A 16,569-nucleotide genomic window follows, 5' to 3' on the forward strand; every position below is an offset into this window, starting at 1 on the left:
AATGGTAAATCCCTCAGATGGACAGAAATAGTTGCTCGGGTATCTGCACTGATGTAATCTATACTCATACTCCATGCTCATTAGTCCTAGTGAACATCACAGAATCACTGAAGCACAAGTCTATGTAGGGATCTAATGCATCTTCCCTTATCTTGCAATAGGCTTTTGGGAGAAGAAAGACTAGACAGGTATTAATTAATCCTTCAGACTACAGAATCAAGAATGTGTTTACCAGGAACCCAAGAAACAGGCTGGCCTATAGGCAGTGGAGCCAGGACGTGGCACCTGAGGAAAAGAAGCCAATTTTGCAAACCCCCTAGCTTCTGCAAACTGCCCCTTCAGACGTTATCCCACATTTCTCATTTGTAGCCTGTCAGCTAAAACAGCTTTCTACCACTGATATATTCAGCATTCCCGAAGCTGGGTTCCCACCAAGCACACTGGATTCCCTGGCTCCATGGCTTCTGACAGAAAGAACGGGACCTCAGAAGATCTTGTTTGACATCACCTGAACATGAAGACCTTAAAACGCAAATGGTATGGTTGGCAAGGGTTTGAAACTATTTTTAACTTAATGCATCAACTGCTCTTCTTGGTGACCAAATACCTGATGTTCGCAGGTTATCATGATTCACTCCCTAGGTAAGGAGAGAGCTTATATGCCAACAGTCCTGTAAAAATATATATTCTCTAATGGGTAGAGAGGCTCTTATTTCAACCACAGGAGTATCTGACTGTTATTGTGATACAGTTATTACAAAGAGAAGCTAACTCCCAAGAGCACGTACTCTACTCAAACACTCTGGTAGGTATCAAAGATGCAGGCTCTGTTGGCTACAATATACACAACGCACTGGGAACGTGAGGATGGATGAACACACCCAGTGTGAGTAAGCCGTCTCCTGCCACAACGATATCTCGTGACAGAGGCCCCTGAAAAGGTCAGGAAGCTGCAAAATTGAACAGTATACATTGCATTCTTGCTCCTCAGCACTGATTGGGTGCTGTGGCATTGGCCCCAGCCAGGGTCCTAGTCTCTGCCCAAAAATGGAAGAGGGAGCACAGAAATGGCATAAACAGGTGGAAGGAGTAAGATCCCTTGGTTAAATCCTGAGATCTGGTGCACAGGAGCAGGATGTTTCAAGGTGCACTCAAAGGTTTAGACATACAGAACTGATAATAGTTTTGTCACAGGTTCTAGAATTCAGCATTGGCTAATGTTGTTGGGAGAGGAATGATATTCCTGATGAATGCACCCGATATTGGGGTCTTTCTGCCAGTACCAAAGGTAGGATTCCTAAAGAACATAAGCAGCACATGAGTTCTTCCATGAGTTAAAGACATGGTGCATCCTACCAGTCTGCACCCTTGAAGTCTACACCCTTGAAGAAAGTCTTCCATAAAGACAGTTACCTCTTTAGGAAGACTAAACTTCTAAAGGCATGCTGGATGTACCAAGTCAGGAGCCACAAGAGACACATCCAGTGTTGCCTACAGGACAATTCCTGCCATTCCTGAAGGCTATTTAGATTTGGGATAATGTCATCCCAATATTAGGAGAAATATACTCAATCGAGCACTTAATCCAATCACAGATGGAGAGCATGCATCAAGTAAATAAAATTCAATAAAATAATTCCATAATTATTACTTAGCCACCCTGATAGAAGTTGGTTGCACAAACTCTGAACTTTGCCAAAACTGGAATATCCAAGCTGGGGTAGCATAATTCAGAAGGATAATGGTTGTCCATTCTGCACTGAAGAGTGCAGAATACTAAAACAAAAATTAGAGGGTGTTTGCTTTTTTTTTAAACAAGATCCTGAGAAATCTTAAAGTCATCTTGGTACGCCTGCCAGACAGGAAAATAGGCTTTATTCCAAAGGGACACAAGAAATTTATGTGGGATGACCATCACGAAGAGGCCAAATGTAGCTCTGAAGCTATTGAAGATGAGAATCAGTAGTGAAGGTTTACGACCAAGAACTTCCACATCTCGCCCTGTGTTCATGAGATACAGCCAGCCTGGCCCTACCACATATGGGACTGTCTGCCTCTGTTGCCACCCTGGTTGAAGTTACTGTGCTATTTCTCAAGGAATACCAGGTTTCTTTCTCCATCACTTATGCATTTCAGGCTGTAAGTGTGCAGGGCATGGCTGGATACAAAGATGGACAAGTATGAGTCAGAATACAGAGAGTCATTTTAGCCATTCTGAGGAGCAGGCGTTGCTCTGAAAAATTAGAACCTATAGCAATATTTGGGTTGATATATCATTAGGTGAGTACTACTGCGTTAAAGAACAAAGGCAGGGAGCATCTGACTAAATTATAATGGTTATTATCCCACCAATAGAGCACAGTTGACAGGATCATGCGGCATGAGAGTGATGAGGGATAAAAATGGTACATCCAGAAAGATATGAAGGCCAAAGTGTCAAGAGCATTAAACACTGGTTAACAGCACCAGTTGAGAGCTACGTGTTGAGATTTGTGATAATGGATCCCAAGGAACTGCATAGTGCCTTCTAAGTGAATGAATAGCTGAGCTCAAAGTCAGTAATGGATGGTGAAGGTTCTGCAGTTTTTCCACAGAGACTTGCCCAAACAGAGCAGAGGTGAACTGGAAGGGCTGGTGCTGAAGGTGGTGGGCCTAATGGTTGAAAACGTGTTCTGTAGAAGATGAGAATACAAGAACAGCAGCGTGGATTCAGACCAAAGGTCCATCTAGCCCATGATCTTTGACAGTTGCCAACAATGGATTTCTGAAGGAGAAGTAAGAACAGGACAAGCATGTAGGGCTTCTCCCAAGGATACTCTCCAAGCCTCCAACAAGCTGCATTTTATAGACTGCCTGAGGTAAAACTGGAACTGGTTATTTAATAGCCATTGGTGGAGGCTTCTCCCACGCATTTGTTCCAGTGGTTTTTGAACCTCTGTAACTTTGAGCATCCATATTGGTTCCTGCAGCAAGGAATTGTAGAGGTTAATTGTACAGTGTATGAAGAGCACTTCCTTTTGAACCTGGCTCCTAGTAGCTTCATGTGATGCCCCATTATTTTCATATTGAAAGAGACTAACAGCCAATCCCTATTCATGACTCTCTAGATCTTTTTCATATCACCCTTTGGCTGCCTCTTTTCCAGCCAGAAGAGTATTAGTCCAGTTAGTTGTTCCTTGTATGAAACACATCTTATACTTTTTCTTATCCTCGTGTTCTTCTCCAAACCTCTTCCAATACTGCTACATCTTTTTCAGAGGTGTGGGGAATGGAACTTGACACACTATTCAACATGTATCCTGGATTTCTACAGGGGCTTAATGATATCCTCTGTTTTATTCTCTGTGTCTTATGACAACCACCAAGCACTAAACTGACACTTGCATGGAACAATCTATTACAACAACAAGATATAGTTTCTAAGTGGTAGTGGACAAATCAGAGCCCATCACCTTAAGGTAAAGAAATTACTGATTTCCCACATGCATCTCCTTACAGCATTTAGTCTCATAAAGTTCTTCTGCAGTGCTTCATAGCTGATCCTTGTCTTCGTTATTTCAAATTAGTTAATGCATTGGAAAGCTCTCAGTTTCCATGTGCTTATTAAACTTACGGAACAACACGGCTACCAGCACGCACACCTGCAGAACTACAGTCTTCAGCTTCTGTGAAAATCTGACAGTTATCCCTACCATCTGCTTCTTATCTTCCAATAATTATTTATCCAGGAGCCTCCTTCTTATTCCATGGCTTAGTCTAAAAGCCTTTGCTGAGGGACTTCGACATTTTGGAAGTTCAGCTGGACCTACCCAACCGATACATCTGTTGACTCCTTCGCATCCACTTACTACACTCTGCATCATAGTTTCTAACAACTTACTCCATACAGATTCTGCAGCACGCTGGTCTGGGCTTTTGTCGATGACTTGGAGCCCAGAGACAAACTGGTATCACATCAGCCACATTCCACTGATTTTAAACAAGAGTTCATATACATAGTTAATAGTTCAATGATTTCATTCTCCGCAGCTCTTGGGTGAATACCATCTGATCCCGGTGACTGATAATGTTAATTTTATCTGTCTACATCACCAGCTCATCTACAGACATTTCAGCCTGAGACAGATGAAAGCACAAAAAGAATTACATTCATTTTTCTGCTATGAGTTTAGCTGCCCTAAGTGCACCTTCTAGCTTTCAATTTTTTATAGGTCCTACAGACTGTCAGGCAAGCTTTCTGCTTCTGATGTGACTGAAGAGAATATATTATTAGGTTTTTTTATCATTTTTCAAGTTATTTCTCTTCCTTTTTTCACTATATTTTTACATATTTTTAGCTTGCTCCTCTTTTTTCTCATTTTACCATTTTTTTTGCCTTTTCAGGATGCTCTCATATACTTTCTTACTCTTATGTTTCGGTATGCTTTTATCATTTTTCAAGTATTTCTTGAGAGGTACACTTGATCTTAATTCCTACTGTAGTGTCCTTAAATACCTTCATGCCAACTGCAAGGATATAACTCTTAGTTGCCCTCTCAGCTTCTTTTTAACAACCTTATTCGATTTCACGTAACTCCCTTTCTGAATTAAAACATAACTGTGGATGACATTTTTGGCCTCTCTCTCAACATCTTTGCAGGAACAAAATACTTTATTGTCACTGTTACAGAGCAGCTTTTCAAAAGCAGGACTTTAAATGAGGTCCTGGAAAAGGCCAAGGCCAGCATTGCTTCTTCCCCCCTTGGTTCCCTGAGGAGCAGCTCCCTGACGTGTGATGGATGTAGTTAAAGCTTCCCATAACCACTGCATTTCTTGCCCCTCGATCTCCCTCAGCTCATAGAAGTTACTGGCCAGTTGAAGGCTCTGCAATGTCACGTGGACCCAAGATGTTCCACTCAGGTGTCTTCAGCAAGAGAAAGCTACAGCTGGTTTTCTCAGGGAAGGCTCAGCAGGGACCTGTGCCACAGGCATTCCCCAGTCTTTGTTTTATGGATAAAGCAGCCATAAAAGAGGCAGTCAGTGATGGAGCATGAAGACACGGGCTGGCACCCACTCAGGCCACAACTAGGTGCAACTGTCAGAAATGCCACGCAGCGATTTCTCAACCAAGAACCTACACAAATCATTTTGATGATCTTTTTTAATACAGGGCTTGTATGAGCTGCATGTTGTACAAGTACACGGGGTTCGTCCATCACTGAAATGAGATATCTGCCTCTCCCATGGAGGTATACTTTGTACAAAGTTTACAAAAAACAGCTTTTGGTACAGCCATCTTCCCCTTGAGAGGTGAAAGAGAGGTCGGAGGTAGTCTGAAGGAGGTAATGGAAAGACCAGAAGATCATAGAGAAGAATGGAGAGCAAAGTGTTGGAGGCAAATGATGCCAGGCAACAGCCTAAACCATTTTGTGCACCAGTAGTGATCAAGAAGACTGCATACAGAAAAGTAACAAGAATAAGCATTGTTCTGAGCAAAAAGGAAGATGAAAATGTTAAAAGATAAAAGAAAGAAACTTTGGAGAGCAGATGAGTGAAAGAAAATACCTGACTGGAACTATATGACCTGGGGCGTCTTACACTTATACGAATGAGACCAGATGAAACACAGGGTAATGGGGAGGACAGAGACATTTTTGTGGCCCTAGGGAAATGTTTGGACAGAAGTCTCTGGCGTTGGCATTCGGGAACATATGTGCACCACATCATGGCTGCAGAGAAGTACTGCCATTCGAATAAGACATTTATGGAACAAAAGAATAACTGAGGTACAGCATAAGTGGAAGAGGGGGGACTCTTCCTTACCTCCTCAGGATCTTTGTGAGGTTCCACTTATTTTGAAATAAAACTGTCTTAGTAAATAAAAGTTATTAAGATAATTTTGCAAGTAACATGATTCAAGACCAAAGCAGTAACAGATGTGCCAGCTCTCTTACCACTTTAAAACACAGTCAACATAGGGTTTCTGAAGTTGCATTTCTACACTGAATGGTGGTCTAAAGAGACTAAGCATTCAAACTGACATCCAGCAAATCACAGGGATTGCCGCAATGCACTCTTTGTTACTTGACTTTCATATCCTTAGTGATGTTCCCTACATTTAAACAATCCGGAAGCAATTAAACAACCTGAAAGATCCTGCACAAAAGTCAACTAACGAAAGAACCAACATTCTCTGTTCACTACCTAGATCTCCTCAAGTTGTCTCTTCTGCCCTACCATGAGGCAATCGCCCCAAATCGTTTTTCAGACAGTGTCTTCCCTGCACCTGCTCTGCTCTATTATTGGGCTTTTTGGCCTTTGTAAGGAAAACCACTTCATGTCTGTAATAGTACTGCAGTGCTGTTCATTCTTCATATCTGGAGCCAATTCAATCCCAATGTCTTTCTCTTCAAGTTTCTGCAGTGTGTGTGTCTCTTCTACAGCAGTGCACTGGCAGTCTTGAGCAAATCCACCCAACTGAACAAAGACCCCATGGAACAACAGCTGCTGAAGCGCTTTAGAAGGAGGAAGTCTAAATTCTATTCTTTCATGTAACTTTGAACTAGAATTCACATACCTTTGGGGATGTTGATTGACAGCCGGCTGAACATGAGCCAGCAGTGTGCCCAGGTGGCCAAGAAGGCCAATGGCATCCTGGCTTGTATCAGCCATAGCGTGGCCAGCAGGGACAGGGAAGGGATCTTACCCCTGGACTCGGCACTGGTGAGGCCGCCCCTCGATGAGTGGGTTCAGTTTTGGGCCCCTCACTCCAAAAAGGCCATTGAATGACTCGAGCGTGTCCAGAGAAGGGCAACGGAGCTGGTGCAGGGTCTGGAGCACAGGTCTGATGGGGAGCGGCTGAGGGAACTGGGGGGGTTTAGTCTGGAGAAGAGGAGGCTGAGGGGAGACCTCATGGCCCTCTCCAACTCCCTGAAAGGAGGGTGCAGAGAGGGGGGAGGAGTCTCTTGAACCAAGGAACAAGTGATAGGACAACAGGTAATGGCCTCAAGTTGCACCAGGGAAGGTTTAGACTGGATATTAGGAAGTATTTCTTTACAGAATGGGTAGTCAGGCATTGGAATGGGCTGCCCAGGGAGGTGGTGGAGTCCCCATCCCTGGAGTCAAGAGTCGGGTCGACATAGCGCTGAGGGATCTGGTGTAGTTGGGATCTGTCAGTGCTGGGTTAACGGTTGGACTGGATGATCTTCAAGGTCCTTTCCAACCTAGATGATTCTGTGATTCTGTGAAATTGCTCAAACCGCTTTATTTACATTCAAAATTAACATGTCATACCTGAACTTGGTAAAAAATGTGTCGTTTCATAGAGTTTATCGCCACAGGAATTAATTCAGTTACCTAGCCAGAATTTCTGTATATGACAATCCATTACATTTCTGCCACTATCCTGCTACTGAGCACAGTAATATGCATTAGATTAACCCATTTGGTCACTGGAAACCAAATTACTGAGATGGAGAACAAAGAGAGATCAAAGGGCCACTAATGCCCTTAACTAGTCCCTTTAGGGTTAGGGAAGTGACAAGATGAGAATACATCCGTTGATCTAGGCAGATGATTCACGTCTCAAGCTGCAGAGGAAGAGGGTACACACCCAAAATTTCAGATCATTTGAACGGGGTGGCTGCAGGGAGGAAGAGATTCTTCCACTTAAATCTGGCAATCTGCACAGGAGTAACCCATACAACCTAAGCATATTCAAAACAATATTCTCTCTACTACCTTTGAACACTGGCCTATATGTTTTAGTGCCTTGTTTCAAGGTAAGGCCAATCCCTGATGCTCTTAAAAAAAGGTGAAAATATCCCAAGACAACTCTTGGCCGACTCCCACCTGACCCGTGCTGGCAGCAAGCCTGAAGCTCCGAAGCATGAGATGTGATTATGATTCCTTAATGCAGACTGAAAATGTTATGGGCAAGTGAAAGGGAGTACAACACTTCCTGTTCCTTACAGCTGGTGAAATAAGGGAAAAATAAACAGCTATTAAAAAAACAAATAAATCACAGAACTCAAAGACAGAAGAGACCACCTTGGCCATCCACGCCACTTACACCTACTTTATACCCTGTCGTCCTGGCTATAGATCATCTCAAGACTTAAAATGGAGGGAAGCCCAAAGGGTGACAAAATATGAGTGTGCATTGCTTGACTGTGATACATCCCCCTGTACTGAGGTTCAGCTTACAATTCTGCTTTGTTTATAAACCAGAATTTCATACATTTGACTCTTGGCAACCCCTGCAACACAGATTTTTATGATACTGAAGATAGACAGACCTGAAGATTAAACTACACTGCAAGTTTTCCATTGCACTTATTTGTTACTTTTTTTCCTTTTAGGTTAAAACTTGCTTGTTTTCAGACTAAGGAACACTTTTGGGGAAAGTCTACAGAAAGATTTAGGCACATTTGAGGGCTCTATGCATGGAAAAATCCAGAGATATAATACATAAAAATGCATGTAATCCAACATAAAGTCTGATACGATAGACTTCTCCTTGTTCACACAAAGTTTGTGACATACGTGTTACTTTGACAATTCTGAAAGTAGGTTTCATTTAAAAACAATGAATTCACATGCAATTCAGAATAGCCTTCCATAATCTGTACGAAATGCCTACCAGACCTTTAGTTTTGTGGAAGCACAGAACAAAAAGGAATTTCTCTAGTGGTTCAGAACCATTTCACCCACAAAACCAGCCTGGCTACAGCCAACAGGAACGACTGAGGCCTGTTTCCCTTCTCCTGTAATCTCACCCCTCTGCCAGCTTATCTTTGGGAAATGTCCACTTGCTCCTTGGATATATTCCAGGACGGGGGTGCATGGCCAGAATCCTCTGTTGACTGTCACTCACTCCAGCTCTGTTGATTTAGTCTTCCGACCGTGTATCTTTGCTTTGCTGCAGTTGGGTTTGTTTCTCCTATTTATGCCTGTCCCGTGTAGTTACTTGGGCCTCCAGATCTGTGACCTTTCTAGTACTGAAATTCAGGGTGGGTCTATGCCTACATACATCAGAAATAATTCTACTGGGACAACGACCAGCACCAGATGGTACACTGGGGAGCTGGAAGACTTAAGTTTAAAGTCCTTCAAACTCCTTCTTAAACAGAGAACAATTTCCCACCACAAGTTTTCTGGATCAGGAAAGAAGACGCACCATGCAAAGCTCAAACTCAGCCTCTGCATATGCTCAAGAGAGGGATGGAGGTTCAGAAACAGCCTCTAAGCTCAGCTTTTTCTAACAGCTAATTCTAGCTGAGACTCCCTACTCTGCCTCTGGATTTTAATGGCTTGCATTTCGGATACACTTAAATCCCACGCTAACAATAATACCATACTGATCTACGCTGCAGGTTATGCTATCCCAATCCTAAACTAATACTGTATGTCCAATTTTTAAAAGATCTGTTTGGCCCAAATGGTTTCTTGAACACTACCAATGTATTCGTATCGGGTTACTACTGCCTTTTTCATTCAACGCTTTGTACGTTTCCCAAGACTGCTTTTACTTTCCTGAGTAGTATCTATGTCACATCTAAAGATATTTTTTTTTTTAAGCTGTAAGAGCTGTTTGTCTCACTGTTTCACTTCAGTATAATTTCCCATCCTAAAGGTTAGTTTCAAGAGTTCCACTTTTTGGTACTTAGGCAAAAAATTTTATTATGCCGCAGTCAATACAAGTGGCTCAATTATTGCCAGCTTTTGAGTCAGTTCTTGCACATTACTTAACGCTAAGTCAAGAATATCTCTCTGTGTACTCTAGTACTAGCTGTTCCAAGAGGCAGAAATTGCTTCTTTGAACTTACTCTTATTGTGCTATCTGACCAGTTTATTCACAGGTAATTTAAGTCCCCATTATCATTTGGTTAGACTTTCTCACTTCTTTGATCTCTGTCAACATTATACACTCAACATCCTTTTGTTGATCCAGGAGCTAGTAATATAGAAGACTACTAATATATTTACTTTCTTATGGGTTGGGAGCATAACCCTCTATAAGCAATAAAGTAGGTGATTGTAATTCTCCAATAGCACTATGGATTGCAACATTGGAAACACTCTCCATTTCCAGGATGATCATGTTGGGTTCATTATAGCAATTTCCAGGATTAATTATCATTGTTGATATGATCCCATACCAGGCTTCTTTTCTAAATAGGTTTGATTTTCAGCTTCTGAATTGAACACAACACCCAAAAATGATTCAGGATCCCCCTCTAATTCTCACTCATTCCACCCAAATAGAAGATTGACTTTAAAAATAATGGGTTTTTTTGAAAAAAAAATATTTCTCTGGGGGAAAAGGAAAGAGGATAATCTTTGCTTTTGAGGTTCAGAGCCTTTAGGGAGCTTGTTCTGTGTTCTCAAGGTTTTTTCCTGCAACCATAAGTTAAAACAATGTGCTCAGTGGGTAAATGAAAGTTGACTTTAACTGCTAAGATTATATGGAAACGAAAAAAAGTATTGTGAGACCTGTGATAAAATAATGCATGTTGGCAAAACTGATTGTATACTTTTGCCTGCTAAATAAGAAGACTGTTCTGCTGTTCTACATATCTACATGTTTTTTCTACATGTAGGCATGTAAGGTGACTGGTGGTTGATGATTGCTTTGCCTTCTCTACAGTAAATACAGCAGTTTGAGTTTATCTGTCTCTTTTTAAATATCATTGTTTGGGACTTTTCCCAAACTTTTAATATTATTTTCAAAATACTAGCCCCAGAACTAGAGACTGTAATGATCCCAGCCACAGCACACATACTAACGGTATCATCCTTTCCCTTCTATACAAGATTGGGGTTATATACACTCAAAGATACTAATACTCAGTTTTAATTATGTATATTTGTATATACACTTTAAAAAAACCCCACAACTTGTAAGTGCTGAACTGTTTCTCAAATAAAGGTTTTTTCTTCCACAACTAGATTTGCATGTGAATTCTACTGTAATTCAATCAGAAAAATCTTAAATCTCCTTTTCTCAAGTCTCTACAGTGGCTCTCTCCTTTTCTTTCCAAGACATTCCTTATTTTCCTGTCTTCAAACCAACATCATCAAGTCCCTCCAGTAGCAAGTGGATACTGAGGCATGGGCAAGAAGAAAACCAAGATTTATTCCTCAAAAATCAGCTAATAGAACAGCAAAAATAGCAAAAGTGGAAGCTGTAAAAATTGCATTAGCAATCATATTAAAGGGAGATGGTCTGCAAACAGCTACAGGAATTGCAATTCAGAGGGCACGTTGAATCCTTAGCTGCTCATGGATTGCCCGTTACCAGCAAGATCCAAATAGGTTCTTTCCAAGCTCCTTGTCTAAAATGTTTGGTTCTTCCATCTTTAATACAGGGCCATTTTCTGACTTCCCTGGGACTTTTTTCAGAAGAAGTCCAGGCTCCTGCATTAAGCTCAACAGAGATCTAAGCTTCCAGCCATTTGGAAACTGCAGACAAGTTCACAACACTACTTCTCTTGTGTTAAGCAATAGTTAATGCTTAGAGCATGTGCTATCGGAACAAGCTTGAAGATGATTTCTGTAAGAAGTCTAAGGTGTTGGTTTTTTGACCTATAAAGTCTAAGTGGCTCTGCCTACTTGAGAAATTCCTCTCCCTTTGCATCATACTGCACTGTGCAGAGTGCCAGAGGTAACACTGCCTGGGTTAACTGAAAGGGGCGGCCGGCGGGCAGGTCCCAGGCAGCCGCCTGGCATCCACCCGCTCACCCACCACGGTTCAGTGACCTGCAAACTGAAAATCCAGAGATTTCCCGGAAGAACCGGTCACAGGGGCAAGGGGTGTGAGGAGGAATTCGACATTGGGGTTATTTTATTATAGGTAAAGAAGATATTTTTAAAGTTAGCTTCTAAGAATGTAACACACTATGACCCAAGTCTGTTTCTGTAGATGATCCCATGGCAGGGAGAAATGAAACCAAGAAAATGTTCTGGTAGAACTACATTTGGTGAGGCTCCATCACTTACATGCAGGATTTTCTATATTAAATTAAGAATGTATTTCTAAAAATATATTGACCAGAACACTATGAAGATAATTATAAGTTAAAGAGAACTTTCCTTGCCAACTCTGCACCACTTATCCTTAAGCAATCCTATTATACCACTGGACTAAGAGAGCATTGCTTTGAAAACAGGACTGGGCCATGCACTCTTCCAAGCTAAGCTCTGGAGTTTGTGTTCTCTGCGATGGGCATTGAGGGCTGACTGCATCTTAGAGGGTCCAACATAACCAAGAAGATCTATCCAAAAATGGTGCAAAAACCAGACTTCTCAAACTCATTAACTGCAAAGATAATCATGTTGTGTACCCAGATCACATATAAAGAACCAATTGTGCAGGTATGTGTGAACCGGCTGAAGTTTATTTAAATAAGAGTTCAAATGACATCAAAGTAAAGCACGTGACCTAACGTTTTTGCAAGATTGAGATGTTGACGACCACATGTAAAATGAGATGTCCCAATAAAGCCTAATTCAGGTGTATTTAACATTCAACTACCTAAATGTGAACTAAAAATATTTCCTCCCATTAATTTCTTACTTATTTTGTACCTTAACAGTTATGGCTCTGTTTCCCTTTTTTTTTTTTTCCAGAGGCAGGAATGCCCTGCAGGATCAGGACCCAAACAATTTTAAATGGCATTTTATATTCCCAGTTTCGATATGTAGTGGCAGAATTAGAAACTACACCGTAAGATATACACGAGAGGTCATAGGTACACTTGACTAAGCTTTCCCAGAGCACGGTGCCTGGCACTGGGCAAACATCCTGCTGCAGAAGGCACAGCCTGACCCCCGATCCCAACACTGCCATGTGAAACCAGACCCAGATGATTTTCTGCACTGGATTCAGTGGGGTATGGAATAGGAATGATCACCTGCGCACACACAGTGCCAGAATCAAGGCCTGAAAACATATACAGTGCAGGTCAGTATCTGTGCACACAAACTCAACAGATTAGATTAGTGTTTCCCCAACGCTCTCCATTTTGAGGATGATTTTTAAAGGATGAAGACCATTTGTAAATCTGACACTATTCACAGCTTAGTATTCCAAACATCTCATTTGTGCTGCTGTGACGGCAGGTGATGCACAAATCCCACTTTGTATCACTGCGTTTAACTGCGTTAAAAACGTCCACACATCACACAACAGAGGTTATCATCTTCCCATTACGAAAAGGGCCACACTCTATACTTTGTGCTCAGTTGCAACACCACTGTAGTTTTTGTAAGGAATAAATATTGACTTTTCTGGACATTGCCTCACAACAGACAGGACCTTGAGTACATTTGTCTAAGATATTTTTTAAGCCTGGCAATATAACTTTATAGCATAGCTTTCATTCTGAGTAGTTCAAAAGGCATGGAAGAAACAGGCTTTATAAATGTCACAAACTGCCCATTTTTGTTTTCAGACAGGTGACCATGTTCTAATGCTGGCTCAACTGTATTTCTTTTCATATAAGACTAAACAAAATGTATTACTTTCATTTAAATCTCCAAGCTACAAATTTAATTAAGGTTACAACGTACCGCATTTGGAAAGTCAAGACTGGAAAAAGCCATGAAAACATTAAGATTTAACCTTAATGCAGGCTAGTTTGTCATTTTTTATTTTGAAGAATAAAGCACATGACTGCCAAGCAAATTACCAACAGAAACAAGAGAGTACACACCAGGTCTCTAGGAACTGAGCTCAAAACTTAGCACATACAGGAGATTGGTCTGTTCTCCAAACAGCTCAGCTCTGTCTCTTACCAGCACCTGTATCTCGCGGTGAGATGTTCAGATGCTCTCTCCTTAGTAAAGGTCAGAAACCAGCATTAATTTCACTTATAAAAATACATGGTGGTGACACCAGAGGAACCGCTGTATGAGTAAAATTCAACTTTCAGGTACAGCCGATACACAAGACAACAGCTAGCAGGGTCAGTAATTCTAGTGGGTAAAGTCTGGATGTGTATTTTAGGTGTAACAGAACCCCAGCTATCAGCAGAAGTGTGTAGAAAATCTTATGGATTTCACAAAAAAAAAAATGTTTTCTGTCAGATGGTTTGCGTCCCAACATGTGACTCGACACGCTCAGCTTTATAACATCAATTAAGACACGCAATAATCTTCATGGGATCAACTGACCGCATCCAAAATCCAACATTAATACAAGCACAGCTACAGATCATGACCGAATGAAGAATCAACCATTTGCACGATCCCTTCTGCCTCAAAAGGGGTGTGCAGGACGGGGGAGCAGGAACACAAAGGAACAAAACACACAGGTGGACAGCTCACATAAAAAATGCCTCGTTGCTTCGGGTATAAATCTGCAGTCAGGAGAGAAAAATCAAATGCGTTGCACCGGGAGCTGAAGCAGCAAGGAGAGAAAAGGGGGAGAGGATCGGAGTGGGAAGGTGAGGCAGATAGAGTTGGATAAAATGCAGCTGCTCTTACCTGGAGCAGTTTTCCTTCGGCTGGAGTCACCTCAGCAACGTTAGCAAACTCCCCTTCCAGGATGATCGGCTCCACTTTCAGGGGGATCACCCTAATGATGGCTTTCTGCGCCGCCGACCTCTCCGACTCGACCGCGGCGGCCAGCGCCAGCCCTGAGTGGCCAAGTCCTGCCTGCAGGGTCGCCATGAGCAGCCAGGGCCAGAGGAGAGCCAGCTGCAGCTGGGGGCCAGCACTCATGCTACCAGCTGCAGCAGTGGGCTCCGGCCACACATACCGCTCAGGAACGTGTCCTCACCCTGCGGCGGGCTCCAGCCGTCGGCAAAGCTCGTGGGGTTCCGAGCGTGCGGTGCCAGCGACGGGGAGGCGGGAGAGAGAGGAGAGAGGGGCTCAGTCACCGCCAGCGCTGCTCACCAGACAACTTCTCCGGTTCTCGCCATCACCGTTTCTCTTCCTTGGTGCCACGTGCTCAAGGGCCGCTGGGAGCTCAAAGGCATATTTTAAACAAACAAACTAAAAAAAAAAAAAAAAAATCCTAAATTACGAGTCCCTCCTCCAGCAGATAAATCCGGAAAGATCAGCGAAACAGGTTGCAAGCAAGAAATCAGTTCAGATATACAGGAACACCAGGAAGCATTAGGAAATCGTAAGTCGCACAGGGATGAGGCATGGGCAGATCTCCCCATGGACATGGTGTCCTCGTGTCTCCTGGCCGAGGGTTAGGAAGATCCAGAGGTTCAAAACATCCATCTCAAATACCCTTGAGAGACACCTCACCTTCTTGCCAGCATTTCCCACAACGTGAGCTTGAATGTTACCTGCAATTATCGGTATCCTTCTCAGAAATTACGCAGGAGGTATTACTTGAATTTATGGTGAAAAGAAAGTTTGCTTCTGTATCGTTCTCTTCCAAGTCAAGGTGATCCCTTCCATCCTCCTCGTGCCAGAAGTGCTTCATTCAAGTTTGGAGATCAACTTTACTTTTCTCCTAGCAATCCACGTTCAGAGTCTGACTCCGGGTGCAGTTCTCGAGGATAATTAATAAAGCACAGAGTTTCTCTTCATAGTTTCAAGTTTCCAGGAAATAAAAAGGCCCGAAAACAATTTAAAAGTTTAGATACCAAGTCAAACAGGTATCAAGCAAAAAGTTACAGCATATCTGGTTACTCTCACGCTATTTCTGTGCACGCCTGAGTTCCGGTATGACCACTTCCAAGCATACATTAAGAAGATCCCGACTAAAGGCCCCACAAAATAAAATATAAAGTTCCATGGTCTGCCCAAAGGTCACATGAAACATATTGAGGAGTCTTCATAACTGGGAGAATTTAGAGAGAGGATATTTTCAATTAAAACCAAAGTTACAGCGATCACACAGCTGTGAAAATGTGATTTAAAAAAAAAAAAAAAAAACCACACAAAAGAAAAAAGATCTGCAAACCTGTTAGGCAATGTGCCTGCTGGAGTCCGCCGGGGCCCGGATGGATGGAAATGTTGCTGCAAATCCTGGGTAAAAGTTATTTCCAGTAGCTTAAGAAAAGTTTGTGGGTCTGATGATGTTTGGGTTTGGTCTTAAAAAAAAATAATAAATATATTGGTATTTATAATAAAAAGATTTCTAAAAAAAGAGAAGGAAATGTCTGTCGCACACAGGCAGAGGCAGGTAGGTGCGAGTGGAGCTGCACAGCCCGTAAGACTCCCGCGGGCTCGGAGGGAGGAATCAGTGCGGGCAGGGCGCTGCCCGGGCGCGCATGGCTGCGGGGGAAGGGGCCGCCGAGCAGCCGCGGACCCGAGCAGGACCCCGGGACGCTCCGCAAACCCCCCCGGGCGCCAGCCCGGGCTCTCCTCTCGCCACAGCGAACGCAGCGACCGGCTGCCGGGGCGGGCGCTCGAAGGAACGGAAAACCCGGCACATCGGCGGCGCCCCGGCAGCGGAGCCCGGCGGCCGCCCGCCCGTTACCGGGCAGGGAGCTCGCTGCGGCCGGCGCGGGGCTGCCCGCGGAACAGCCGCGCTCCCCGAGGAGACGGCAGCGCCCGCCGCGGCTCGGCCCCCGGAGAAGGCTGCGGCTGCCGCGGCCCCCGGCCCGGCCGGCGCTCTCCTACCTG

The 16,569-nt window shown here is 43.2% G+C and overlaps 1 protein-coding gene across 1 annotated transcript in view; it reads right to left on the minus strand.

Moving 5' to 3' along the window:
- The window catches only part of RNF43 (ring finger protein 43), a 61,045-nt gene extending 44,961 nt beyond the window's left edge, over positions 1–16,084 (minus strand). The window contains exon 1 of the mRNA XM_074845306.1: positions 14,467–16,084. Within this exon, the coding sequence (XP_074701407.1) occupies positions 14,467–14,703 (237 nt within the window). The 5' untranslated portion in view covers positions 14,704–16,084. The remainder of the gene's footprint in view (positions 1–14,466) is intronic.
- Between the last annotated feature and the right edge of the window lie 485 nt (positions 16,085–16,569).

This window comes from Strix aluco, chromosome 19 (genome assembly GCF_031877795.1).
Source record: "Strix aluco isolate bStrAlu1 chromosome 19, bStrAlu1.hap1, whole genome shotgun sequence".
Classification (NCBI taxonomy): Eukaryota; Metazoa; Chordata; class Aves; order Strigiformes; family Strigidae; genus Strix; species Strix aluco.